Here is a 27,114-nt window from a genome sequence, read left to right as displayed (position 1 = left end):
TTGGACTCGTCAGAAAGGATGATCCGATCTTCCAGCGCGTGAACGGATGAAGTGAGGGCGAGAAGATGCGGGATAAAGGGGCGGCCCTGAGGAATAATGCGTATAGCATAATTTAGGTGGCCCAGCAGCGAGAGAAGTTCGCGTTTTGAACAATCTGAGCTGTCTGTAAAATTGGATGCGATTAAGATGATACGATCTATTTTTTCCTTAGGCAGTGAGGCCTGGAATTTTACTGAGTCCAAATTGATGCCTAGGAACTCGATGGACGTAGCTGGACCCGATGTTTTCTCCTGGGCTAACGGAATCCCTAGTTCGGCGAAAACTTTTTGCACTGTGAGGAGGTGAGCCTCGGGGATGGCGTTGTATGGTGAAATTATTAGAAAATCGTCGAGCAGATGGAGAAGATGAGGAATTGCGTAATTATTGGAAAGGATCCAACATATAGCTTCAGAGAGAGTGTCAAAGATTTTCGGGCTGCTTTTGCAGCCGAAAGTTAAGAGCACGGCGAAATAATACTTGTTCCGCCAGTTTACACCGAACAAGTGCCACGAATCAGGGTGGACTGGCATTACTTTGAAAGCAGAGGAGATATCTACTTTTGCAAGCCATGCGCCTCGTCCAGCTATTTTAATCATGGTTATGGCTTGTTCGATGTCATGGTAGTTGAGAGAATATTCTTCGAGAGGGATGAGAATATTGATGCTCGGATATGGAGAATTATGGGGGGCTGAAAGGTCTATTATCAACCGCTTTTTCCCCGAGAATTTCCTGGTAGCCACGCCAATAGGGCTGATGCGAAATTTGTCAAACGGGGAGCCTCGAAAGGGCCTATCATAAACCCGGATTCAATTTCTTTTTTAATTAGTTTATCTACTACTTCAGGCTCCGCTAAGGAGGACTGAAGATTAGCGCAGATAATGTTTTGTGTGGGATGACTTTCTACGCCGGGTTTAAAGCCTTGGTTGAGACCTGTCAGCAAATAATTTGTGAAGTTGACATCTGGGTGGTGGGATAATTCCTCGGCCAGGCGGAAAACATTCACAGGAGTCGAGAGATAGTTTTTTGCATTTTTATTTACAGATTTTTTGACTGGGCAAACCACGCGGGCGTGTGCGCCGCCACAGTAATCACAGACGTGGAGAAAACGACAACGTTGTCTTGGGCATCTCCCTTCATTGAAGTTTCTGCAGGAGAGAACCCAAATCTACGTCTGCACCTGCGAGGATTTGGGCTCTGATGTTGTTCGTCACTGGAGGAGGTTCTGCGGCAACTGCATTCGGAGGGGCTGGCTGAGGAGTAGCTGAGAAGAGAGAGAAAGGAGAGCGCACTTGGAGTGGGTTAAAGGGAGGAAAAGTCGGGGCTGTGGCCGATTGCGGAGGCATCCTCGCGCAGAGATCGGCCCCCGGGATAGAAGGAGGAGGAATAGGAAGAGCGTAGTGTGGAAGGGGAAGGGGAAGGAAAAGTGCCGGGAATTGACCAGCTAACGGAGGCATCCTCACGTTAGGGTGAGCACCTGGCGCTTGGGAAGGAGGAAAACTGAAAGAAGTAGAAGGGAAGAAAAACATTTGGGGATCTTGTGTGAAAGTAGAATTGCAGAGATCTGGAGCATGAGGTACCACGGTGGGAGGGGCAGAGGAGAGGAGTTGACCCGGAAAGGTTTGGCGCCCTTCCGCGACTGGATCCGGGGCGCGGCCCAGGCTAGCGGAAGGTCTGCGACGACGTGGCGCGGGGGCGGGGCCCGGCGCTGCGGGTAAGGAAGGTGTAGACGCTGCGGGACAAGCGATCGGGGCCCGGCGGGCCTTGCTCGTCCGAGCCGATGAGTTTGGAGCTGAAACAGAAGGGTGAGAAGATTGTAAGGTGACATATAAATCAAACAACTCTGCTTTTTTCATCCTGCGGGAAAAATTTGCATCTGAATTAAGTAAGGCTTGTCTCAGCCCCTTAACTGTCCACTTCCCTATGGGAGGGATGTTTGGGGGCGCTGAAAGGTGGGAAGGCGCAGAGGAAGACGATGAGGAAGATGATGAGTTCCTCGCTGGTGGTGGTGAGGGAAGTCTTCAGCGTCTCGGAGTGTGCGGAGAGGATCTAGAAGGCCGGCGTCCCCTGTTAGAGGATAGAGGCTCGATGTTGTTAGCTGCTGGAGAGGAAAGGGCCGCTGGATCAGCGGTTTGCGATGGAGACACCTCCGTGATGAAAGAATCATCGTCGGAGGGGAAGAGCTCTAACTCGGACATGACGGCACGAAGGCGGAGTACGATGCTGAGAAATTTGTCATGAGACAGGAGGTAAGGGAAGGCTTTATTTATACTGCTTCTTCTTGTACTGATTGGATGATTACCTGAACATGCTCCTTCCGAACTTTGTTACATAAAACTTCATTTAAGACAATGAATTTACAACATTCAAAAACAAAAATGTTCAAATAACATTATTGTATTGTTTTCTATGGATTAGGTAAAGGAATTTCCATTTTCAAAAGCACACCCTATGAAGAACGGGATTGTTTAAGAAATAAAAGTGCTTCTTTCCTTTAGTAAAAGGTTTTAGGGGCCATCACTGTGAACTGCTTTGAACACACATATTGCGAATGCCTCGACAAATTGCAGTTAATGACAAGAAGTTTCATGTTATTATTGCTGTGACTTTTACATTTTCATGATTTACTTAATATACTCAGTGTGAATATCTGTACTATAAAGTATGTGGACTCACTCATCTGTGATCTGATGTTTTCTCTCTGTTTTTGCATCCTCTTCATTCGTTCTTCTGGTCTCTCTTTTTCTGCTCTTCTTCTCTCTTCCACCTCCTTTAAAATCTTTCTGTCTATTTCAAAATGGCGGCCGTTGTTTTGTGCCACTGTCTCCTCAATCTTCTCCAGCAGCTCCTTGATCTGAGTGTCGTCTCTCCTGTTGAGATTGTTGAGAACATGATACCTGTTCCCACATTTGTCCACCAGCCACTGGAGATCATGTCCTTCACTCTCAATGTGTTGCTCTATAGATGTGTCTAACAGAGAGTCTCCACAAGTGAACAGCACTATAGTGTGACTCCAGACTCTCTCACTGAGAAGATCCAGATGATCCTGCACTGCTTTTCTCATATAGTCTTTAAATCCAGTGTCCACGGGTATGATCAGTAGTACAGCGTGTGGTCCTGGAGGACACAGAGACACACTGAGCACAATCTCCTGTTTCAGTCTCTCAGGACTCTCCTCTGCAGTGTGATTCCACCTCCATCCCGGAGCTTCAATGACAGTGATGTGTCTGTCTGCTACTTCTCCATGTCTCCTCACACACTGAGCAGAACTCTTCAAGTCAAACTCCTCTCTGCCCAGGATGGTGTTTCCTGATGAACTCTTGCCAGCTCTTCTATATCCCATCAACACAATCCTCAGCTCTGAGAGATGTTGAGCGTCACCTGAAACATAGAGAACAAAACACACTTCTTAAAGGGGTCATATAATGGTACATGCACTTTTACAAGTTGATTGCACTGAAATGTCTGTTGGCAGTGCCTGTACACAACCATCCTATCATGATTAAAATCCATCCAGTGGTTTTGTTTTAATCTCCTTATATGTTTGACCATCTATGAAATCAAGCCGTTCGATATTGTGACGTCATAAGATCGTACGCCCCTCCCGCGATTGTGATTGACAGCTGTGTTGCAACACAAGACCCGCCCTGAGTGAGCTGTGACAGCCGTCATAGTAGTCCGCCATTGTTGATATGCTGGAGTAGAATGGCGTCTACGCGATTGTGGTGTTCTCTTCTTAGATGTAATAAGGAACACAGCAGTCATTTGGATGTTCCTAAATCTGAGCCGTTATAGATGCAGTGGCTGAGTTTTGTTTTTGAAGCGATATGCCCAAAGGATTGACGCGGGGATTCCCTCACGGGGATTCCCCACGATCGTCCATGCTTTCATGTTTACGCGAATCATTTCACACCAGACAGCTTTACAAACGAGAAAAAACGGATCGGTACCAACGTGTTACTGCTGAACCTCCAGAAGATGTGAGTGTAATGTTTTATTAACCTTTATATAAGTATTTATATTAATGTTTGCGAAATTTGCAAACCTTGCTGCAGGCTTCACGATGAATGCATCTAAGGTTTACACTCAGGGTACATTACAGCATGTTTTCTATGTACGACGTTCTCAATATAATTCATAATCCCACGTTTATAATGAACAACGCGTGGTTATTGTGTTACAAACGGTGTACGCACAGAACAGAGGGGCGGGGTCAGCAAAGCTCATCATCATTTAAAGACACATGCACTGAAACGGCGTGCTGAAAACAGAGCTGTTTTTGACCAGGTAAAATTTGTGTTTTCTTACAATACTAATGAGAATTTTTAATTAAAGTATATTACAAACTTTTAATTTAGACCCTAAAGAATCATATTAGCTTGTACAAAAATGGCATTATATGACCCCTTTAAGGTGGAGGACATCTTAAATCGTCTTAAGTAATCTCTCTTTGTGAAAAAGGGGTTACTGAAATGAAGTTTACTGTATCTGTATGGGTGTCAAACTACACATTACCGTTGATTAAAAATGACACATAAGTTTATCTCACATTAATTAAACTCTTAAATCAGAGTTGCACAAAAGTTTTACGAATTATGCACAATAAAAGCACAATAATTATGAATTATGGAGAAAATTACTTAATTTCAATGATCTGCACACAAAACATAAGAGTTCTCAGAATACAGAGTAAGCAAGACTAAATTCCAAATAGCTTCAGAATAATGTTTTCAGAAAGTATATTCTTTAAAAAAATTTTTTTTAAATTGGCCTCTAAACCAGTGAATAAATCTCTCTCTTGTGTGTGTTCACACCTGGGAAAGTGTTATCAATGCACTGGTGGATATTAGCACCAGCAAATACATGACTGTATTACATTTACAGTAATTTATTTACTAAATGGATAGAAAGCCAAAAAAGACCATTTGTGACTGCTTATATTTAAAAAAAGACATTTATAAAATGAAAAAAAAAAAAAAAACTAAGCCGAGCCTGAAGTGGCATAAACAGATCCAAAATCGTATCCGTATAGACCAATATGAAAGTGAAAACAGTAAAAGTGTCTCACAAACTGTAAACAAGTTGACATTTTTTCTTTTATAAAAATAGCTTATTTTACGAGTGCAAATCTTACCGATGACCATTTTACTTGACATATTTTATTTTTGCCTTAGTTGGAGCTCCAAATGAAATCCAACAGTCTAGTAGTTTTTACTTGCGAAGAACTTTCACAGTGTTTTTGACAGGATACACTTCCTGTTTCTTCAGAACAGCGAGAAACATGAGGCCTGTCCAAGGGCATAGTTTTGGTTTGAACATTGAGGGGTTGTAGTGTGAACTGTTTAGGTATATGCTTCCACATGAGATTTATTTGTTTTCTTGTTTATTTTTGCAAAATGGTGTTTTGTGGTATCATCCACATGCAATGTTTATTGATAACATTACTGCAATAAATATGGAAGTAAAATAATGTCAAATGTTTTTGAAATAAAAAAGCCTGTTGAATTGCACTACTTGAAAAAAATAGGCATTGCATTAACCGTGCTTGCATTTTAATGCATTGTATTTTTAGGGCTTGCATTTTTATGGGCTGAAATTCAACATGGTTGAATATTTAAGCTGTGAATATTTCAATTAAAAACATTTCAAACACATTTTCATTATTAAAAATTCAATAATCCATATTCACCTTTCATATTTCACTTCCAAAATATTCAAACTGTTTAAAAATACAACCTATAATATTCGATGTGCTGCATGCAGGCTATTAGGGTTTCCCTCAATACTTCAGGATTCCCCTGCTGGACTGGACATATAAAACGCTTAATGTAGCTTAATGGACTTATACAGTGATATAAAAGACCAAACTCGCTGGCAAGCAGATGGACTCAGAATAACGCCCAAAGCAGCCTAATGCTGAGCGTTTCCCAGTGATAGACTGGCATAAAGTTGGTTGGTTTGACGTTGGACATTCAAACATTTAAACTAACAATAGGAGGACAACATATGTGCTATGACTCTTCCCAGTTTGATCTAATGCAATACACGTAGGCATATAATATATATATATATATATATATATATTTATTTATTTTATGCCAGTATATCACGAAACGCTCAGCATGAAACTTTGTGCGTTAAGTTCATATTCTGAGTCCATCTGCTTGTCTGTAGCCTATATAGTAGCCTACAGCCTACATCCCCAATAAAGTGCGAGTTTGGTCTTTCATGTCACTGTATTAGTCCATTAAGCTACATTAAGCGTTTTGTCCCGACGGAAGGGAATCCTTAAATATGAGGTATTGAGAGAAACCGATTATAGAGAAAGCTGATAACATGTAGGCTACACAGGGAAAGTAACAATGAAGTTATTGAATGAAACATAAACACAGCTTTTGTGTGTTTATCATCTTTTCCGCATATATATTGACACAGATAATCATTTTCATTTTATGAATGAATGGCTTGCTCTAACTGTTGCTGGTCTTCGTCAACAACACGCGCTTTTGCACCACCTGCTGGTGAGATAGACTAACAGCAGATGGAGAGTATGCTCGGTAATCTACTGCTTTTCCTGCAGTTCCTGGACGTCGACGTTGAATTTACTGTCGAATTTGAACCGATGAATTTGTGGAAGGGAATTTGCAAAGCGAAATAAAATGGACCGAAAATTGCCTGTTGAATATTATAGGTTGTATTTTTAAACATTTTTAATATTTTGGAAGTGAAATATGAAAGGTGAATATGGATTATTGAATTTTTAATTATGAAATGTGTTTGAAATGTTTTTAATTGAATTATTCACAGCTTAAATATTCAACCATGTTGAATTTCAACCCATAAAAATGCAAGCCCTAAAAATACAATGCATTAAAATGCAAGCATGGTTAATGCAATGCCTATTTTTTTTTTTCAAGTAGTGCAATTCAACAGGCTTTTTTATTTAAAAAACATTTGACATTATTTTACTTCCATAAATAAAGTAATAGCCTAGTTAACAATTACTTGATTACATAGCATAGATATGATGTATTTTATATCATTTAAGAACCTAAAACCTAATTAGTTTGACAGAATTTTACTTAAAGTACTTTAGCTACTTAAAATTTCTCATTCTGAAAATGTTAATTTCCTGTCATCTCTTGGAATATCTGAAAGCCAGGTTTTCCTAACATCTGTCATTAATAGAACACATTTTACACACAAGGAAAAGCAGTTGTCTGTCAATAATTCAACAAGGTCCAGATTTTTAAAGCTCTTGATTCTAACTTGTACTTGGCCTTATGAAAAAGTAACAGTTATTGTAATTGTTTAAATACACCATTTGATACAATAAGATTATAATTACAGGTGAGACCATTTATGGCTCTGCATTATCATGCTAAGGTCAATGTTAACTTTTTTTAATAGCATTTGTTATGAAAAATAACATCACATAGGATAGAAACTATTGCCACAACATGCCTCAGTTCATCTTTAATGAAAAATATTTTCCCTTAACAGATAATCCTATTATAAATTCTACAACAAGTTATTCAAAATGCATCACACTAACAATATAACGTGATAAATTCTAGTAAAGGTGGTCATTAGTATTTAGCATTAGCTTTTTTTTGGTTGTTGCTGCAGGATGATGTTTTATCTTTTCATCAGTCTGTAACATGTTCAAAATGCTGTTCTGTTACAATTAAGGATGCATTTAATGTTAATGTTGTAGGCTACTACATTAATTTTGTGTGATTCGATGTTCAAGTTGAATATGGAAACGTTTTTTACTTTGTGTCTGTTTTAGATCACGTTTGACTTTCTCCATATATATAGCATTATAAAATGGTAAATTCTCAATAGAACATAAATGGTTTGCACGTTTCGTTTTATCATCAGCGTCGCGCAGCTCACGCAAATATTATCACAATTTTGGCGCGAATACGTTGACTCGCACGCCACTAATGCACAATTAACCCTCATCATTCCCTCAGGTCATTTTGACACGAAACTCATTTTCTATTTTTTTTTTATTTTTTTATGTGCGTTTATCAGAAGGCTCCAAGACCCTAAGACTTTTGTCGCACTTGAACCACGAATACACACAAAAAAATGTAATGGATTCGAGGAGTTTTGTGGTTGAAATAAAAAAAACTTAACAAATCCTTCCCTCGCAGCTTAATTTGACCCACTTAGGAATTAATTGAATGCGAGGAATGCTTCAGTAGGCTACACATAGAAAAACCTAAAACTGCTCAAAATTCTTACTAAAAATGCTAAAACTTTACAAAAAATTATTTTATAATGTCTACAGGTGTATCTGAATCATAGACTGTAAAAAAAATATGAATGCAATGCATATTGAAACAAATGACTTTAGGACCCAGGGGAAACAGCTCATTTGCTCCAAATAGAGCTATAAGGCCATCTAGTGGCTAGAGTCATGAATATCATGTTATATTTTTTTTTTCCACAAGAGGCCTGCAAAGACAACCAATGTAAGATATTTTGAGTTTATGCTTGTGAGGTTTTTTTGAAGTTAAGTTGAAAGAATGTGAAGAATGTGCTTAAATTACTATATGTATTATTTATTGATCATATCTAGTAATTTAAAGGTAAATAAAATAAAAATTTCCAAAAAATTGCATTAAAAATAGAAAAAAATATAATCAAAATGAAATAAAATCATTTTGACCCGTGAGGGAAAGATATATTACGGAGCCCCTAAAGGGCCGTGGTGGTGGAAAAAAAATTAGGATGGGAGAATTTTTTTTATTTTTTATCTTTTGCGTTCCCTCGCAAAACTTTTGCGTTCCAAATATATTTGCGTTCCCTTGTAAGGATACCTGTTCTTGCGAGTGTGTTCTCGCGGCGGTTTGCGCTTGTATCTTCACTACCTCACTTGTTTGATCTGGATGTAGGCTACGCACTGTAGCGAAAAATGACCATCTTGTCACTTAGAGGTGTTTATAGAGCTGGTAAGTCCCGCCCATCCGTAAAACCCCAAGTGGACCTCTAGGTTGAAAAATCGTCAATGCAAGTGAATGGAGAAAATATTTTTTTTCTGGTCCCGTTTGAATTGTGCCATGAATGTGAACATATATTGTCTGTGAATTTTTTATATAATCTTTCATGTTACGAGTTTGACAGTATATGGTATGATTCTTCGGCTAGCAGTTGTGGAAAAGACATAACGAGAAAGACTACAAGTCGCCTATGTGACGTCACCCCATAAAGTTGACTTAGGCCTACCCGTGGTTTTCGCCAACCTCAACGATTTTGTCCTCTCCCTGAAAGAAGGCGGTGAAGTGCACCAAAGACACAGCCATGTTTAGCGGGATCCGTGAGCTAGTGTCCATGTGCGAGTGGTGGTGACGTTTCAAACGCGTGGAAAGCATTGAAGAGTTGTAGTAGGCTACACAAAGTGCTCTCACACAAAGTCTAACCGTATCAAACTTCTACATGCTAAATTGTAGCATTCTTTACACGAAAAGTTATATAAAAAATTCACAGACAACATATGTTCACATTCATGGCACAATTCAAACGGGACCAGAAAATAATTATTTTCTCCCATTCACTTGCATTGACGATTTTTCAACCTAGAGGTCCAGTGGGGTTAGCGGAAAGGGCGGGACCAAATACACTTCCAGTCCAGTACTGCATTTATCTTCTTTATTTGTCTCAGTTCTGATGCTCCAATTGCAATCACCAGTTAGAATGTCCTTACATGATCCTGACACGGTAAAAAATTGTTTGCTCATTCATTACACCTGTCTCTTGCTCTCTGGTTACCTATATACCCATACTCCACCCAGTGTTCTCCAGTGAAACTACAACAAACATTTAAATAGAGCATAATGGCTCTTACACAGATGTTATTACTTTTATAGAAGAATAAGCCAAACTTCCATGATCACACACAGCACAAAGCTGTAACAATTACTGTTGTTAGCTCAGCGATGGAGGACGATCTTCAGCAGTTTCTACGGTCACGAGATGTTCCAGAAGAGGACATCATCAACATGAAAAGGTACACGGTGAGTAAAGTTTTATGGAAGGTCTGTGGGTCTATTAGCTTATATGTAAATGATTGCTATTTTTAATGATGCAACCAAAGGTGTTGACATGTATCTTGAGTGTATATGAGTAAGTTTGCACTCGCAAAAATAAGAGGGATCATTACATTTGCAATGATTTCATGTATGGCTGTCCTGATAAAGCTGTTTTCTGTAACATAACATACTCGCTATTCCACAACAATTTAAATGAGACAAAAAAGCATGTTCAAAAAATTTGCATTCCTCTGGTTATGATGGTTGAACTTCCTATATGATCAGTGGATGTATTTTTTGTGAGTTCATGAGGGTAGGAGAGTGCTTTTAGTGACAGTCCTAAAGGTCAACGTAAAAGCTTTAAATTTGATGCAAGCAGCTACAGGTAGCCAGTGGACAGGTACAGGTAGGGGTGTGACACGACGTTACGTACAACTATCACAGAGCATACAAACAGTCATTGATCATCAACAAGCAACATATCAAAGTAACCAAGATGATGTGAACTTATGAACCCTTTCATTGGTATACAGTTTTTAATGATTAAAAATGCCTAATGTCTAATTAATTATTAGGCATTGTTATTATGTATGTGGAATAGATGTAAACATGTGTCATGCGAAGTAGCTTTATCAGGGCAGTACTAAATGAAATGTTATAATTTTTAGCAATTTTTGTGATTATGCTAAATTATTTTTTATTATTTTTATTATTTCTTATTTTTTTAACCACGCCTCGTGGTTCCATCACAGAAAGCCACAAAATCACTTTCCAGAACATTCTCATTCACAGTTCCATGCTGGTGGAACGCACTCCCCTCCCTCATCCGGAATGCAGAATCCCTGACAACATTCAAAAGACAGCTGAAAACCCATCTATTCCGTGAGCACTTAACCTCTTAAAAAAAAAAAAAAAAAATTTTTTTAAATATTCCTTTCACTTTGAAACATCACTTATCAGGCTTATGCTACTCTGAATAATGCCTGAACTTCGTATTTTGAGCACTCCTTGCGTTGTTGTTGTTTTTGCCTCTTCATGATGACTCGCTTAATTTAGTCCTAATTTGTAAGTCGCTTTGGATAAAAGCGTCTGCTAAATGACTAAATGTAAATGTAAATGTAAAACTTTGAATGTTAAACCATGTGTCTTCCCTAAGCAAAACAACTGTATTGGCAAGACACAAAAATGTATCTGCAGAAAAAACCTCAAGAAGAATTGAAATTGGATGGCGTCACTTTTGCCGTAATGGATACCAGCAAGTGAGGACCAGTAATGGTGGTGGCACATGTTACGGTTGAAAAAAAGAAAACTGTTTCACAAATCATGGAAATGGGAAAGAACCTTTTTTTCCCAAATGGGCAGTCACCAAAATGTCCAGAAACATACTTCACTTTTCATGTTTGTGATTTTAAAAGAAACCAAATACCCTTGGATAGCACTGTTGGATATCTGTACGAACAATCAAAACTCAAACTGTTAAGATCTTACATTTGCACTAAACAGGAGGTTTGTCTCTGACGTAGAATCTTTATGGGATGGAGAAAAAGAGGAATGTAATGAACACTCAACACTTCGATTAGACAGTGATACTGAGAGACCTGCTGAAAAACTGTTATCGCATGGATGTGACAGTGACTCTGAGGATTCAATCTCACATTTATTGGATGACGGACTTTCATCAAAAAGAGAGACCAAGAGGAAGGTTAGTAAAATCAACAAGACTTTGACTTTAAGTTATTTAAATGTATTTTGGGTTTATTTTTTAACCCTTTCATGCATGAATTATGATAACCTCAGTCAGGATTTTTTTTCCTATGTGTTTTTATTGCTCTTAGGGCATGAAAAACAAGAATTGATTTTTATTATTTTTTTTTTGACAAATTTTTCAAAGAGATCTTCAGATGTCCACTTGAGTGGACAGCATGCGGTTATGGTTATATGAAGATATACTGTATTAAATATAAGACAATAATCAAACAGATAAAGTATGTGAATTTAACAAACTAATCAATACAATTATATCAAATCATGTGAAATATAAAATATATACAAAAAATATATTTGCAAAATATTGCAAAGGCTTCATACAACTTCATACAAGTTGCACTTCGCGTATCTTTGATATCAGAACATGAGGATGTGATTCCATCAGAATTTTCTACAGTCTGTCAAGGTACAACTGTGGAAACCACTCAGATGTTCCCTCCAGTGCACCAGAGTATGGAGATTTACCCTTATTAGCTGATAATTCTGATTATGTTCAAGATGGACATATTGCATATTTCTATCATAGCCCTCCTCTGAGAAAACTTAGTGTTAAGTTTTTTCAATCTCATCTGAAATGATCAGTGTTGGCGGTAACGCTTTACAAGTAACATGCATAACGCATTCAGATTACTTTTTTGATGTTACAAGTAAAGTAATGTGTTACAAGTAACATGCATTACCTAATCAGATTACTTTTTGATCTAACAGGTAATTAACTACAAGTAATGTGCATTACCTAATCAGATTACTTTTTGATCTAACAAGTAATTAACTACAAGTAATGTGCATTACCTAATCAGATTACTTTTTGATGTAACGAGTAAAGAAACGCATTATAAGTAACATGCATTACGTAATCAGATTACTTTTTGATGTTATGAGTAAAGAAATGCATTACAATAACGCACATTACATAATCAGATTACTTTTTGATGTTATGAGTAAGGAAACGCATTACAAGTAACATGCATTATGTAATCATTACTTTTTGATGTTATGAGTAAAGAAACGCATTACAAGTAACATGCATTATGTAATCAGATTACTTTTGATGTTATGAGTAAAAAACGCATTACAATAACGTGCATTATGAAATCAGATTACTTTTTGATCTATCAAGTAAAGTAATGCATTACAAGTGTCATACATTCTGTAATCACATGACTTTTTTGATGTCAGTGAAAATTACATTCTAATAATACAAATACATTTATTTACAGCAAAACAAGTAATAAAATCTCGGTGAGTGTTTTAGCGCAATTTTCTCACCTCATGGGATCACAACACTAAGAGATAGTAAATCTTTTCCTGGATTTTTTTTGTGCGTTCCCGAGATTAGACCTTCCTTAACATAATGCCGAAAACCCGAAGTCTCTAGGTGGTCTGGTTGAGGAGTAGATAGAAGTGCAAGATTGGTGCGCACAGACGCACAGAACAGAAATCATGATTTAACAATCGCAATTTGTCTGGTGGAAAATTGCGCTAAAAAGTCACTGCAGATTAAGTTTTTAAGTTTTAAGTTTCAAAAACAATATTCACATTATAATTATGAATTGTAGCTGAAATATAGCAATTGATGCATGACGTCCACTACAGTGGACATGTGATTAATCAGAGTTTTCTCTCAATCTAAAATCAAAACTTGGAAAATTTTACTGTGATATGACTCATTAGATATTGCTTGATGCTGCAATATTTATTTTTTACCTACAAGAATCTTCTAGGATAGAAGGAATGGGTGGATATTCCGGAGCAACTTGGCATGTCTGACTGACCCTTGGCCATCTTGGTTTGGAGGGGGAAAAAATCGAAACACAACGCCTTGCCACTTGGTTGCAATTTATAGGATGATGCACCAGGGTCCAATGAAGAGGCTGATGTGCAACTTTGCCATAAAAAAACGTGCAAATTCAAGAAATGCTTTTTTAATAGCTGTCCACTGTATTGACAGCTGTAGTGACTGTTCACTATGCGTGAACGGGTTAAATACAGTGACAGAATTGTTGTAAATGTGTTTAATTTAGCTGAGTGGCTATTTATATCATTAATTTAGCTTGAATGGCTGAGTTAATCATTGAATGTTATATTGCATGTTCACCAGAGAACTAGAGGAATGGAGGATGTTCCACAGAGTGGTATGACTTTAGAGACCATAGGAGTAGAGACACCCAGCACTTCACACAGCTTCCTTTCATCGCCAAATGTCCAAAGACTCACAAGCACCTTAAGTAAGGAGGAGACTGATGAATTGTAGAATCAAAGTGTGCAGCAACCAAAGAGTCCACAGCATTCACATGATATACAATGAGTCTATAAATTCGTTGACTTGACCGATCAGATTCCTCCACAACACAACAAGATATTTGAAACCTTTGGAGATGATGATGAGGAAGACACAGTTGAGTGGAATGAAGGTGATGAACTTGGACAAACAAATGAAGACCAAGCAATTGTGATGACATGGAATCTGAACGAGAACATCATACTGTAAGTGTGTTCCTAATGCACCAAATGTCTCAGTATAGATGTGAAAAAAGGAAATATTGGACTAAAAGAATTAAAAGGTATTTATAAAATAACCTTAAAACTATAATGTATATTATAATAGAAAATAAATCCAGGGGGCTTTTAATGTCATGTGGAAGCCCTTTACATAGCCTAATAGATAATCAGTCCTAATATTCCTGCACTGTCAATTCAAAATACACATATTTGCATATTTTTGTAAGATTCAACTTTTGTTTTTTTAGATTTTTTTTTAAACGATTACACAATAAGGAACAAAGAATCTACAAAGACTCTATAGATCATATACACAATATATAAGAACAAACGGTAACACTTTACAATAAGGTTCATTAGTTAACTACCTTAGTTAAACATGAACTAAGAATGAACTTCAGTATTTATTAATCTTAGTTGATATTAATTTCAACATTTACTAATACGTTATTAAATCAAGGTTGTATTTGTTAACATTAGTTAATGCACTGTGAGCTAACATGAACAAACAATGAACAGCTGGATTTTTATTAACTAACATTAACAAAGATTAATAAATACTGTAACATGTATTTATTCATTGTTAGTTCATGATAGTAAATACATTAACAAATATTAACTAATGAACCTTATTGTAAAGTGTTACTGAACAAACCATAGGCATGTTTTATACAGGAACAGTTTTAAATGAAAATTATGTTGTCATTCTATGCAATTACGAAGAATGGGGACTTGACTGTGTCAGGAAAATATATCTTAAGTCATTACTCAATTGACAACTCCAGTGTCCCGTTATTAACAGAAAGTACATGAAAATATTTTATTATATACAGTACTGTGCAAAAGTCTTAGGCATGTTAGTATTTTCAGTAAAACAATGATTTTAAGCCAGTTATTTATATATTTTGCTGTAGTGTGTCAGTATTGCATGTGTTTTGTATGACCAGGAGTCTGAAAACAGCCGGTATGATCTGATCTCACCATCATCGATCAGGTTTCTTCAAGTGTCTTGGAGATGTTTCCACAGTTTTCTGGATTTAATCTGTCTCAGTTTTTTCTGTTTCTTCATGTAATCCCAGACAGACTCGGTGTTGGTGAGATCAGATCATACTGGATGCTGTCAGACTCCTTGTACAAAAACCTCACTGGATTATTACAATTAATGTAAAAAGGAATGTTTGGAAATGTAGACTGATATTTCCTACTGACACACTACAGAAAATGATATAAATAACTGGCTTAAAGCACTTTTTTGTGTAAACAATATACAAAATATATAATATATAACAATATATTGTTTATATATAGTTAATATAGGTAATAATATATAGTTTTGGAATGCAAAAGTTTTGCGAGGGAAGAAATAAAATAAAAAAAATTCTTCCACCACCATGTCCCTTTAGGGGCTCTGTACAAGCCTGCAGCACGAGATCAGTCGCCTCACACAACAAAACATGGTGTGCACACACTCACACTGACACATATACATGTACTGACAACAATTAATGATCATAATAAATATTCTTCTGTATTAAAATGATTTCTGTCAATTATAGGAAATGTTGGAGCAGACGGGAAAACAGGACAAAATGTAATTTTTTTTTTTCGAGCAGTCCTCTCCAGGGAACGTGGTCGGCGAGAGCGATTTCCAGGGCATGCTGGAGTACAGGAGAGAAGACGAGAACAAACTGTTCAAGATACTCATCACAGGTGATACGAACATCATAAACATGTAGAATATCACTAAAAAACACAAACGTGGTTAGATTTTTTTTACTTTGCTTCATCAATGCAAAGATAAAAGGAAAGAAGAACTCTTCCTTTGACTCTATAGTTTGTATTCCATTGGACAGAGTAACTTTCAGTCTTTTGATCGTGCTGTTTATCTGCCAGAGCTCAAACCCCGAGGTGTGGCGGTGAATCTGATCCCAGGCCTGCCTGCTTATATTCTCTTCATGTGTCTGCGACACGCCGACTACGCCAACGATGACCAGCGGGTCTCCACCCTCATGAACTCCTCCATCAACGCCATCAAGAGCGTACTGAAGGTGAGACTCTCAGACAGAAAATGCAGAAATATCCATGGAGAAGACTGTGAAACATCTTTACATGAAAAACATTGTCCAGATTATTTCAACAAAACATCTGATAAATAATACTGTGACCCTTTTTAATAATTAACCGACTGTTTTTACAGAAACGGGGAGATTTTGAGACCTTTTCTTTCTGGTTGGCAAACACCTGTCGCTTCTTACATTGTCTGAAGCAGTACAGCGGAGAAGAGGTAGGCATGATGTCTGTCTTTCATATCCGAGTGTGCTGCATTTTAGCCATTATCAGACGCCTGGCATGAAGATTGTTTCAAAATGTCAGCAGCAGTTTTTTAGGTATAACCCCAGCTAACAAAAATATCCTATATTCTATGAACGTTTTACTAACTTTCCCATTAAGTTATGAAAAAGTTATTTCTGAATGATCCCTCTTTGTTAACGTTAAGGGAACATTCCATTTTATAATTTTGCAGACATTATGGGAATATTATTTTTGAATGTTCTGAAATAGTAATTAGTAACATTAAAAAAACTAAATCCTTTCAGAAAACGATGTATAATGTTTACATATTTAGAACATTATTATTAAATACCAGATACCTTAAAACAAATGTTTTGTTCATGTTACTGAAAAAAATGTCTGTTTGTATTTGAGAGAACCTTGCCAGAATGTTAGCTGGGACTGTAGTTCTGTCTGTATTTTGATAAGTCTAATATTTGTGTGTATTTTTGTGCTTTATTAGAGTGAGTTGTTAGCGTAGCAACATGCTAACATCAGACTATTGACTATACCTGTCACTTTTTGTGTGGCACAGTGTTGTTTCTTGTACAGTTTTACTTTTTCCAGTTTTTCACTTTTAGGATATAGCATCTAATGCAAACAATATATAAATAGATAAAGCTAAAAGTTGTGTAAAACATTTAGCTTTCTGTTGAAGCTAGCTGCAAATATTAGGAGTAAAGGGTTGGAACCGTGCCTTTCACATACATGTGAAGGTTTTCTCTTTATTATAATACATTTAATTATTCACTGCTATATTAATGCTGACCTAATATTTAATTTCTTCCTGGCATGTTTTAGGGCTACACAAAGCACAACACTCCTCGTCAAAACGAACACTGTCTGTCAAACTTTGACCTGTCTGAGTACTGCCAGGTTCTGAGCGATCTAGCCATCCAGATCTACCAGCAGCTCATCAGGGTCATAGAAAACATTATTCACCCCATGATCGGTAACTCTGCATGCTCTGGTTATACAGATCTCAATATTTATTATACGTTCTCTTCTTGATCATTCCCTCTTTTCCTCATCGCAGCACCAGCCATGTTGGAGCAGGAGACCATTCAGGGAGTGATGGGTGTGAAGCCCACGGGAATGAGGAAGCGCACGTCCAGTTTCCCAGAGGACAGCGGTCACTCGCTGGAGTCCATTTTGAAACAGCTGGATGTTTTCTATTACACGCTGCTCCAGCACGGCAACGACACCGAGCTGGTCCGACAGGTCATCAAACAGCAGTTCTACCTCATCTGCTGCGTCACACTAAACAACTTACTGCTCCGCAAGGACATGTGCTCCTGGAGTAAAGGCCTGCAGATCAGGTACTGACGGGTGATGAGGAGACGATTCCTCAACTATTAATAATCCTAGTGTCGTTGCTGTGTCTTAAAATCACTCAAGCGTAAGAGAGCTGGAGCTGTCGCAGAAACAACGTCACAGTCATTTAGTTTTATCCTACATATTGCTTATTTATGTTGCATCTTTTTTTTAAAAGATTATGCTGAAATGCTGGAATATAATTTTAGTCGTTTTTCTATTAATTTTGCATTTGTTTATAATAATTTTGTCTATTGTAATTTTATTGTACAAAAAATATTTTATATAAAATTTGAAAAATGCAAAACAGTATTTCTGTGGTTTATTTATATATTTATTTAATATTTAAAACATTTACATTTTTGAATGTATTGTTTTCCCCCTTCACATCAGGTATAATGTGTGTCAGCTGGAGGAGTGGTTGCTGGATAAAGATCTTCAGGGCAGTGGAGCTCGTGAGTCTCTGGAGCCTCTGATTCAGGCGGCTCAGCTTCTACAGATCAAGAAGAAGAGCCAGGACGACGCAGACGCCATCTGCACCATGTGCACGGCTCTCACCACCCAACAGGTGTGTGTGTGTGTGTGTGTGTGTGTGTGTGTGTGTGTGTGTGTGTGTGTGTGTGTGCGTGCGTGCGTGCGTGCGTGCGTGCGTGCGTGCGTGCGTGTGTGTGTGTGTGGTGTGTATAGAGCGTTCCAAATGAAACCGTGAGTTGAGTTCTGATGTGTTGTGTCTGTGTCTCTCTGGGACAGATTGTGAAAATCCTCAGCTTGTACACACCAGTGAATGAGTTTGAGGAGAGAGTGTCTATATCATTCATAAAGTCTGTACAGGTGAGTCATTTCTCAATGTTTTTAAATGTATTTTCATGGTTAAACACTTCTCCCTCCACTCCACAGAATTTATTAAAGGATCGTAAGGAGTCTTCTCAGTTACTGATGGACGCTAAGATCATTTTCTCAGTCACTTTCCCCTTCAACCCTTCATCTGTGGCCCTCGAGACCATCCAGCTCCCCAGCAGCCTCAACCTGAGCTTCCTGACGCGAGTGTGAAAACACACCAGTGATGTCATCACGGATCCTACGGGACAGATACTGGAGAATCAATTTTGAAATAAAGCCTTGGATTGTATTTATTCAGTCACGTTTTCTGGGATGATTGTTTACACTTGTATCATTGTAAAGGATTTTGAATTTTAAACACATTTCACTGTATTTTCAGGGTTTTGGGGCTAAAGTGGGTTTGTAATGTTAAGGACCTCAGTTGTTCTATATCTCAAATGTGTCTGCTACCTTTACAGTGTTTGAATGAAATATTGCTGTAAAGCATATTAATAAGGCTTCTTGTATGGTTGAAAATGGATAGGAATACTTGTCAAAGGACTATCTTAAATATTTTATATGCAGTAGTTGGATGTAAAAACTGTTAATTGTCATTTGGAATATATTGAATGTTATAAAAAGAGCTTTCATATATTGACCCAAGTTTTGATGAGTTTGTATATTTTTAAGTCTTGGCACTTTAGTGACTGAGACAAATCAGACACAATTGTTTGTTATATTTACAAATAATCAGAGCCGGACAGTAACTGAGTACATTTACTTGAGTACAGTACTTAAGTACAATTTTGAGGAATCTGTACTTTACTCGAGTATCATTTTTGGGGAGTACTCATGACTTTACTCAAGTACATTTGAGAGGCAAATATTGTACTCTTTACTCCACTACATTTCTATCCATAACTGTGAGTACCCGTTACTTCTAAAAAAAAGAAATTAAAAAAAGAAACATCTCGGAAACCCTCTCAAATGTGATTGGATTGTGCAGGCGCCACTGATTGGGACAGCCTATCAGCAATCACCTTCAGCTTTCCGCCAAAGTCAACTCTATGGTCAGATTTAGATAAGAGACGAAACCATGGACGAAACAATGGATGAACAATGGAGTGATATATTTTTTCCCAGGATGGTAGGGGAAGACTCATGAATATTCATTAGGGAAGTCATCCCTGATTGGTCTTAACCCCATTGACGGGTAGGTTTAGGGGCGGGCTTAGGGAGGTCATAAGGGAATGTGCCACCCAGGAATGTGCCAAGCCATGGCCCCACCTCGCCAGACTATTTCAATTTTCTGAACAAGTTAATGATAGTTTTCGCTTCAAGTGTTTGCTGTGTTTACCAATGTAAGCACTGTGGCAGTAGTAATGCAACATTTGGAAAATGTACTCTTGTACTCTTGATACTCAAGTACTTTAGTACTTTTACTTAAGTAGACATCTGACTGTAGTACTTGTACTTGAGTAAAATTTAGCAAGAGGTATCTGTACTTTTACTCAAGTAATGTAGCTGTGTACTCTGTCCGCCTCTGCAAATAATCTTTAAAACACCTCAACCAACAACAGAACGAGACACAAGTGTGTCTGTGGTAACCCCCAAAAGGCAGAATGGGCCTCTGGTTATTGATGGCAGCGGCGACAGATCTTCAGATAAGACAATAATTTACGACTGAAAGAATGCAGAGCTTTGCTCTGGACTCACTTGGGATCAGGCCAAAGAATGAATTAGGGAAGCATATTTTCTTTTAAAAAAAAAGGGTTTATTTCATTAATTCATATACAGACCTGCTATGAATGAACATGAATATCTCCAGGACATTGTGTGTATGATTATTACGGTCTTGTATAGTGTCTTTTGTATTGTATACCATTTTATGCATGCTTTATGATACAACCACTAGTTTATGTAACCTTAACTATAACATTTTTTGTGTCTACTAATTTGTATTTTGATTATATAAATGATCGTGTATATCATATGTTAATACCTATGCAACACAGTAATTCAAGAATCTAATAGTTTCGGCATTAACACCCAATCCAATACTACGCAGAATACCATCTAGTCATCATGCCATCTAGTAATTACTGTAACGATTCTAAACTGTAAAAAGAGCTTTATTTATGGTAATTACGACATGGCGGAACATCACCAACATGATTCATGTTCTCAACAGTCAGCACAAAATTATGCTGCCATGTAAGATTTCTCAATAATGAGATAATGAATAAAAAAAAATTTGAAAAAAGATTTAGACACTGCACTATTTTTATGTTGATAACATATCTATATATTTAAATGTATATACATCTCTGTTAATGTGAACTAAAATTCATCTAGACATCACTTAAGGTTAAAACAACTGCACATTCCTTATAGATTTATTAATATTTATAGTTAATGTCCACATTTTAAAGATATAATTTATCTTTCATTAATTCAATCCCCTTCATGTCGTCTTAGTATCTTCTTCGTGCTTATCGTGCTTCTTTGGTATTCTTGGGAAAAGTGTTGGGATCTTGGGGAAGCATGTGTTCGTCTGGTTCCTGAATGTTCCACAGATTCCGGGATGGATCTCAAAGACCCGAATCCTGAGCTGTGAGAGGAGGCTTTAGAGCGTGATGAGCTAGAAGATGAATCACTGCCAGCTTCTGACAGTGAACTGTAAACAGAACTTGCCTCAGACCCTGTGTCCGATCGATCATCTCCACTCACTGGGGGTTAAAAGGTTAAAGGTTTTAAAACTGTTACAGACCATAATTCTGACATTTAACACTTCCAATGTTCATAAAAAATAATGTAGCCAATAGGTACAGTAATCATTATCAGGTGCCCTTTAAAATATGATACCATTTCTTCATCAATCAGATGGGATTTCAAAGTTTTGTTGCTGTTTTATCCATGAATTATCTCTATTACAAGACTGATCACCATTTATTGCACTTATTTAAAGTGCCTTTTTTCTTGTTTATTTCATATCAATAAATGCAAACCTTTTACCAAGATTTATTTTATTACATTCACATTTAAAAATGTAAAAATGTAGCTGTCATAATGGTTGGTTTTATCAAGATTGTTGTAAAACATTCAGAAAAAGGTAAAGGGTCCAAATGCTTTCATGGGAAAATGTGGTTACTGATTTAAGATAATGAAGGCTAGATATAAATATTTTCTCAAAACAGATTTCTTGCTCTAATGATAAAAAAACAAAGGTAACGAGAGACAAAAGTGCACTGAAAGTGCTCAATAAACAACAGGCACTCACTCTTTGGTGGTATCCATTCCATGCTGTTATATTTTTTCATGCCCACTGACTCGTAACTTGTGCGAGATGAATTTCTGGAACGTGATGAACCAGAAACTGGGTCTGCTCCTGATCATGATCTTAATGAACTATAAGCAGAAACACTCACTGGAAGAAACAGATTAAATCAGTAAAAGGTTAAAACTGTTACAGACTAAAATTCTGACATTTAACACTTAGACTTAGACTTAGACTTAGACTTAACTTAACTGTTGGACATTATTGACAATGTTAGCCACCCTCTGCACACCATCATCAGCACTCAGAGGAGCCGGTTTAGTGGAAGGCTGCTCCTTCCCAAGTGCCGGACTAACAGACTTAAGGACTCTTTTGTCCCTCATGCTATCAAACTATACAACTCCTCACTTGGGGGGAGGAGGAAATAGGGCAGAGAGGATAACATAACACAAGACAATACAATACATATACATATACACATACACATACATACACACATATATATACACCTGGACTTATATTATGCTTGGTCACTATATCATCATATTACTATAACATTGGACTCAACATTGACTCTTTTTAAAATAATTTATGATTATGAATGTTATATGTATGTTAATTTATACTGTTTGTATTGTTAAAATTTGTACTGTTTGAAATTTGTACTGTTTTTGTTTTTTTCCTTTTTCTTTTTGCTAAAACTGTAGCTGGAACTTTTAATTTCCTGGTGGGAGTCATCCCAAAGGATTAATAAAGATAAGTCTTAGTCTAAGTCTAAGTCTAAGAACCAGAACTTCCCACATAACTTGAATCAGATCCTTCAGCTCCACTCACTATAATAATGAAAGCAGAGAGCAGAACAGTAATGCATTTGACAGACACTGGTTTCCTAATGAAGATAAACAGGGTTGAACCTGGTCACTATCAGGGTGGGAAATGAGAGAAAATTAGTGTTATTGAATGTTAGCGTTGGTCCTGCAGTCTGTGTGACGAACACTATAAACTATTGAAAACTACATCTGAAGAGCTGTAGAACATTGAGGACGAAACACATCTGAGACTGTGTATTGATAATATTGATACAATTTTATGATTTCACTCACTAGTCTGTAATCTCATGTCTTCTCTCCATTTGTCCAATCGTTCTTCATCTTCCTTTCTACCATCTATTTCAAAATGGTGGCCGTAGTTTAGTGCCACTGTCTCCTCAATCTTCTCCAGCAGCTCCTTGATCTGAGTGCCGTCTCTCCTGTTGAGATTGTTGAGAACATGAAACCTGTTCCCACATTTGTCCAGCAGCCGCTGGAGATCCTGTCCTTCACTCTCAATGTGTTGCTCTATAGATGTGTCTAACAGAGAGTCTCCACAAGTGAACAGCACTATAGTGTGACTCCAGACTCTCTCACTGAGAAGATCCAGACGATCCTGCACTGCTTTTCTCTCAGTCTCTTTAAATCCACTGTCCAGACGTATGATCAGTAGTACAGCGTGTGGTCCTGGAGGACACAGAGACACACTGAGCAAAATCTCCTGTTTCAGTCTCTCAGGACTCTCCTCTACAGTGTGATTACTCCACCATCCTGGAGCTTCAATGACAGTGATTTGTCTGTCTGCTACTTCTCCATGTCTCCTCACACACTGAGCAGATCTCTTCAAGTCAAACTCCTCTCTGCCCAGGATGGTGTTTCCTGATGAACTCTTACCAGCTCCTCTATTACCCATTAACACAATCCTCAGCTCTGAGAGATGTTGAGCGTCACCTGAAACATATAGAGAACAAAACACACTTATCCTGTTTGTGCTTTCTGAATAGTTAACAAGAAAGCTGTACTAAAAATATGATAATCATAATAATACAAATTCCACATTAATGGACTTAAGTTAATCATCACCCATAGTTAACTAAATTATGAAGAAATGAGAATAATTCAATTTTCTCAATCAGGAGAAAACAAAAATACAGATTACATAAAACTCAGGGCTAAATTGCTATTTGTTGCAAAAATAACATGTTTTCAGTGATTATATATCCTTAATTATATATGCAACATGTAAAAGCACTGAACTAAATTAAACTTAAGGCATGACACTCGAGGGCCCGTATTCTTAAAGCTTCTAAGAATCCTCTCAGAAAACTCTTAATTTAGCTTAAAGACGTCTACGTAAGAGTCTCAGCTTAAGAGCGATTCAGGACCGATCTGAGAGCAACTCTGAGCAAGGAAAAGACAAAAACTTTCATCTAAGTGAGGAGGCGGGGCTGACCCCGTTGCTACGCATGACACAATCTTTTGAAGACTGTGATTGGTTGGTTGTCCAACAAGGAAAAAAGAGAGAGATTTTAAGTATAGGGTCTACTCACACACACATTATATATATATATATATATGTGACCACCCTGAATTTAGTTGGGTCACAGGAATATTGGATTGTTTGTATATATTTCTTTCTTTCTTTTATTACCTATGTCTATTTCAGTTTACTTGTATATATAAGTTTTACATTGGGCAGCTCAGCTGCATCTTCTGAATTCTGGTTGGCAGTTGAGAGAGAGGAGTTGCCGTGACGACTGTGGTGCATCCTCAGACAACAAAGAGGACCTTTAAGCAACCACTAACTATTGTCTCTCTCTCTCTCATTTACTTTTAAGGTTAGTTATTAAATTCATTAATTTAATATATCAAATGTTTATTTACATGTTTTAGTGTCTGTACATATGGTTAAGGTTTCTTGATTTATTTATTTACTTATTTATTGTGATTTGATTTAAGTATCTAGTTATATGTATTTCAATGTATTTGTGAATCCTGTGATTCAAGGTGTCTTGATGACTCTGAAGTACAATGTTGATTAAAAGACAACAAAGAGGACCTTTAAGCAACCACTAACTATTGTCTCTCTCTCTCTCATTTACTTTTAAGTTTTTTAAACTGCTTACAGTCCTCCCGACTGCCCGGGACCTGTAACAGATTTTGGGGGCTCGTCCATTCCAGGATCAGCGCTACTCTTAAGACGTCTGGTCCAGTGATTTTGAACCTAGGGACAGCAAAGCACATTCCTCTAAAAGGGAGCAACGCGTGTGTGAGAGGCTAAGGGGAGCAGGTGACCAGCATCATCCTGACCAAGAGCATCACCACGTGACCAGATCTACCGTACCTGGAAGTGCATCATGTCCGACGAAGAAAGAAAGAGACTTACCTGGGACATCAAGAAGAAAGTTTACACTTTGAACGCAGGTGAACTCTTTCAGTTGGCAAAAGACATTCACCCAGAATCAGATGCGGATGTCACACTATTAAAGAACGACGACGAAGAAAGCTACATTAATTACATCGTCACTTACATGAATAACTGTGAATTATCTAGACCTGACCAAGGAATGACTGTGTTATTGAATTTAAAGGACTGTATTGATGAAATTGTAGAACAACGTACTACTATGCCTGAAATGCCTATCCAGCCATCCTCTGCACCTCATAACACAGACACCTCAGAGGTTGAGTACCAGAGATTGTTATCAAATTATGAGGAGTTAGGTAGAAAACTTTTATCCAGCAGAACTGTTCCTACCACACTACCTAAACCCTCACTCATGTCACACACACATCTTCCAAGCAATAATAATCCTGTATATTCAAGCATTCCAAGACAGGAATTCAGCGACCACAGTACATCTAATTTTGCACCTGACACCATGGTCTCCATCAGAGACATTCCAATGTTGCAGCGTAGAGAATTCAAGATCCATGGGGGACAAATAGGAGACAGTGTGTCTGACATAAGTTTCAGCAACCTGTGCAAGCAAATAGATGAAGGCATTAAGGAAGGTTACACTGAAAGCGAGATCATTCGAGGGGTGTTTCGCATGATTAAACCTGGAAATTTTAAAGATATGTTAATAACCAAAGATGACATAACTGTTGCAGAATTGAAGAGTTTTCTCCAGTCTCATCTAGGTGAAAGCAGCAGTACTGAACTTTTCCAGGAACTTATGAGTGCCAAGCAACATGACCATGAGACGCCACAACAATTCCTGTACCGCATGATCGGCCTAAAGCAGAAGGTATCGTTCTGTTCTAGACAGTTAAATGCAGACATCAGATACGACGACCATACAATTCAGAGTGTGTTTCTCCATACTGTGTCACAAGGCATCGGCCTAAAGCACAGTGACATTCGGCGAGAGTTGAGACCTTTCCTTTCAGACCCCAGTGTTTCTGATGAAATTCTGCTGAGGCAGGTAATAAGAATTACAAGTGATGAAAGCGAGAGACAACGCCGACTGGGTCAGTCTACTCGCCATAAGGTGGTGCATGCACATAGCGCACAGTTTGAGTCTGACAAGGGAGCTAAAGAAGTAGTGAAAGTGGATGAGACGACAAAAGATAAGACCATTCAGCAGCTGAGGGTACAAATCGAAGCTTTAACTACTGCAGTGAATTCCCTGAAACAATCTGGATTACCAAAACCTCCTAATTCATGGCACGAATACAGTGAACCACAACTTCAAAGATATCAGCAACTACAGCAACCACCCCAACAACCCACATTCGACTTTCAGCATCCAACACCGTTCCCATCATCTGCCATGTCACTCTACAAGCCGGACACACAGTATCAATCACAACGTCAATACAGATCAAGACCCCAACCACAGTTCTCTTCAAGTAGACGTTCTCTTCAAAGACAAGGACAGTCACGATGCCCCGAATGCACAGAAAAAAATGTGACCACTTGCAGCCATTGTTTTATATGCGGTGCAGAGGGACACAGAGCTGTCGGCTGCCTTGGGAAGCCAAGAGATCAGGGAAACGGGGATCGATCACTGCAGAGGGACAACCAGCGATCGACTTAAAGCAACCGTCCCAGTATGAAATGCTACAAGCTCCTACAGCCACTTCCACTTTGTCAAAAGAAATTCACAATATTACTTCTCCATACATTCCAAACCAGCCCAATCAAATGAGAGTTGCTCAACTTGTAGGGGAAAAGTGTCTGCTGAAATGTACCATGAATGGTTGTCCTGTCAAT

At 37.9% G+C, this 27,114-nt stretch overlaps 2 protein-coding genes across 2 annotated transcripts in view; one reads left to right on the top strand and one right to left on the bottom strand.

Annotated features, from left to right (window-relative positions):
• Nucleotides 1-1,076: 1,076 nt before the first annotated feature.
• LOC308684829 (GTPase IMAP family member 8-like) overlaps nt 1,077-27,114 on the bottom strand; it is a 37,123-nt gene continuing 11,085 nt past the window's right edge. Inside the window, exons 3-5 of the mRNA XM_081356158.1 lie at nt 23,190-23,846; nt 2,713-3,417; nt 1,077-1,828 (exon numbers count right to left, since the gene is read on the bottom strand). Of these exons, the coding sequence (XP_081212284.1) occupies nt 1,173-1,828; nt 2,713-3,417; nt 23,190-23,846 (2,018 nt within the window). The 3' untranslated portion in view covers nt 1,077-1,172. The remainder of the gene's footprint in view (nt 1,829-2,712; nt 3,418-23,189; nt 23,847-27,114) is intronic.
• Nucleotides 9,984-19,471, top strand: LOC308684212 (unconventional myosin-Va-like; the record flags this gene model as incomplete). Its single annotated transcript, XM_081355325.1, has 9 exons — nt 9,984-10,061; nt 15,959-16,055; nt 16,239-16,393; nt 16,543-16,629; nt 17,478-17,628; nt 17,713-17,995; nt 18,384-18,558; nt 18,741-18,821; nt 18,888-19,471. The coding sequence occupies 9 exons, from the start codon at nt 9,984-9,986 to the stop codon at nt 19,038-19,040; spliced, it is 1,260 nt and encodes a 419-aa protein (XP_081211451.1). The 3' UTR covers nt 19,041-19,471.

Source organism: Scardinius erythrophthalmus, assembly GCF_964197995.2.
Source record: "Scardinius erythrophthalmus genome assembly, chromosome: 24".
Taxonomy (NCBI): domain Eukaryota; kingdom Metazoa; phylum Chordata; class Actinopteri; order Cypriniformes; family Leuciscidae; genus Scardinius; species Scardinius erythrophthalmus.
Note: the sequence above shows the minus strand (reverse complement) of the source record. Positions and strands in the feature narration are given on the sequence as shown.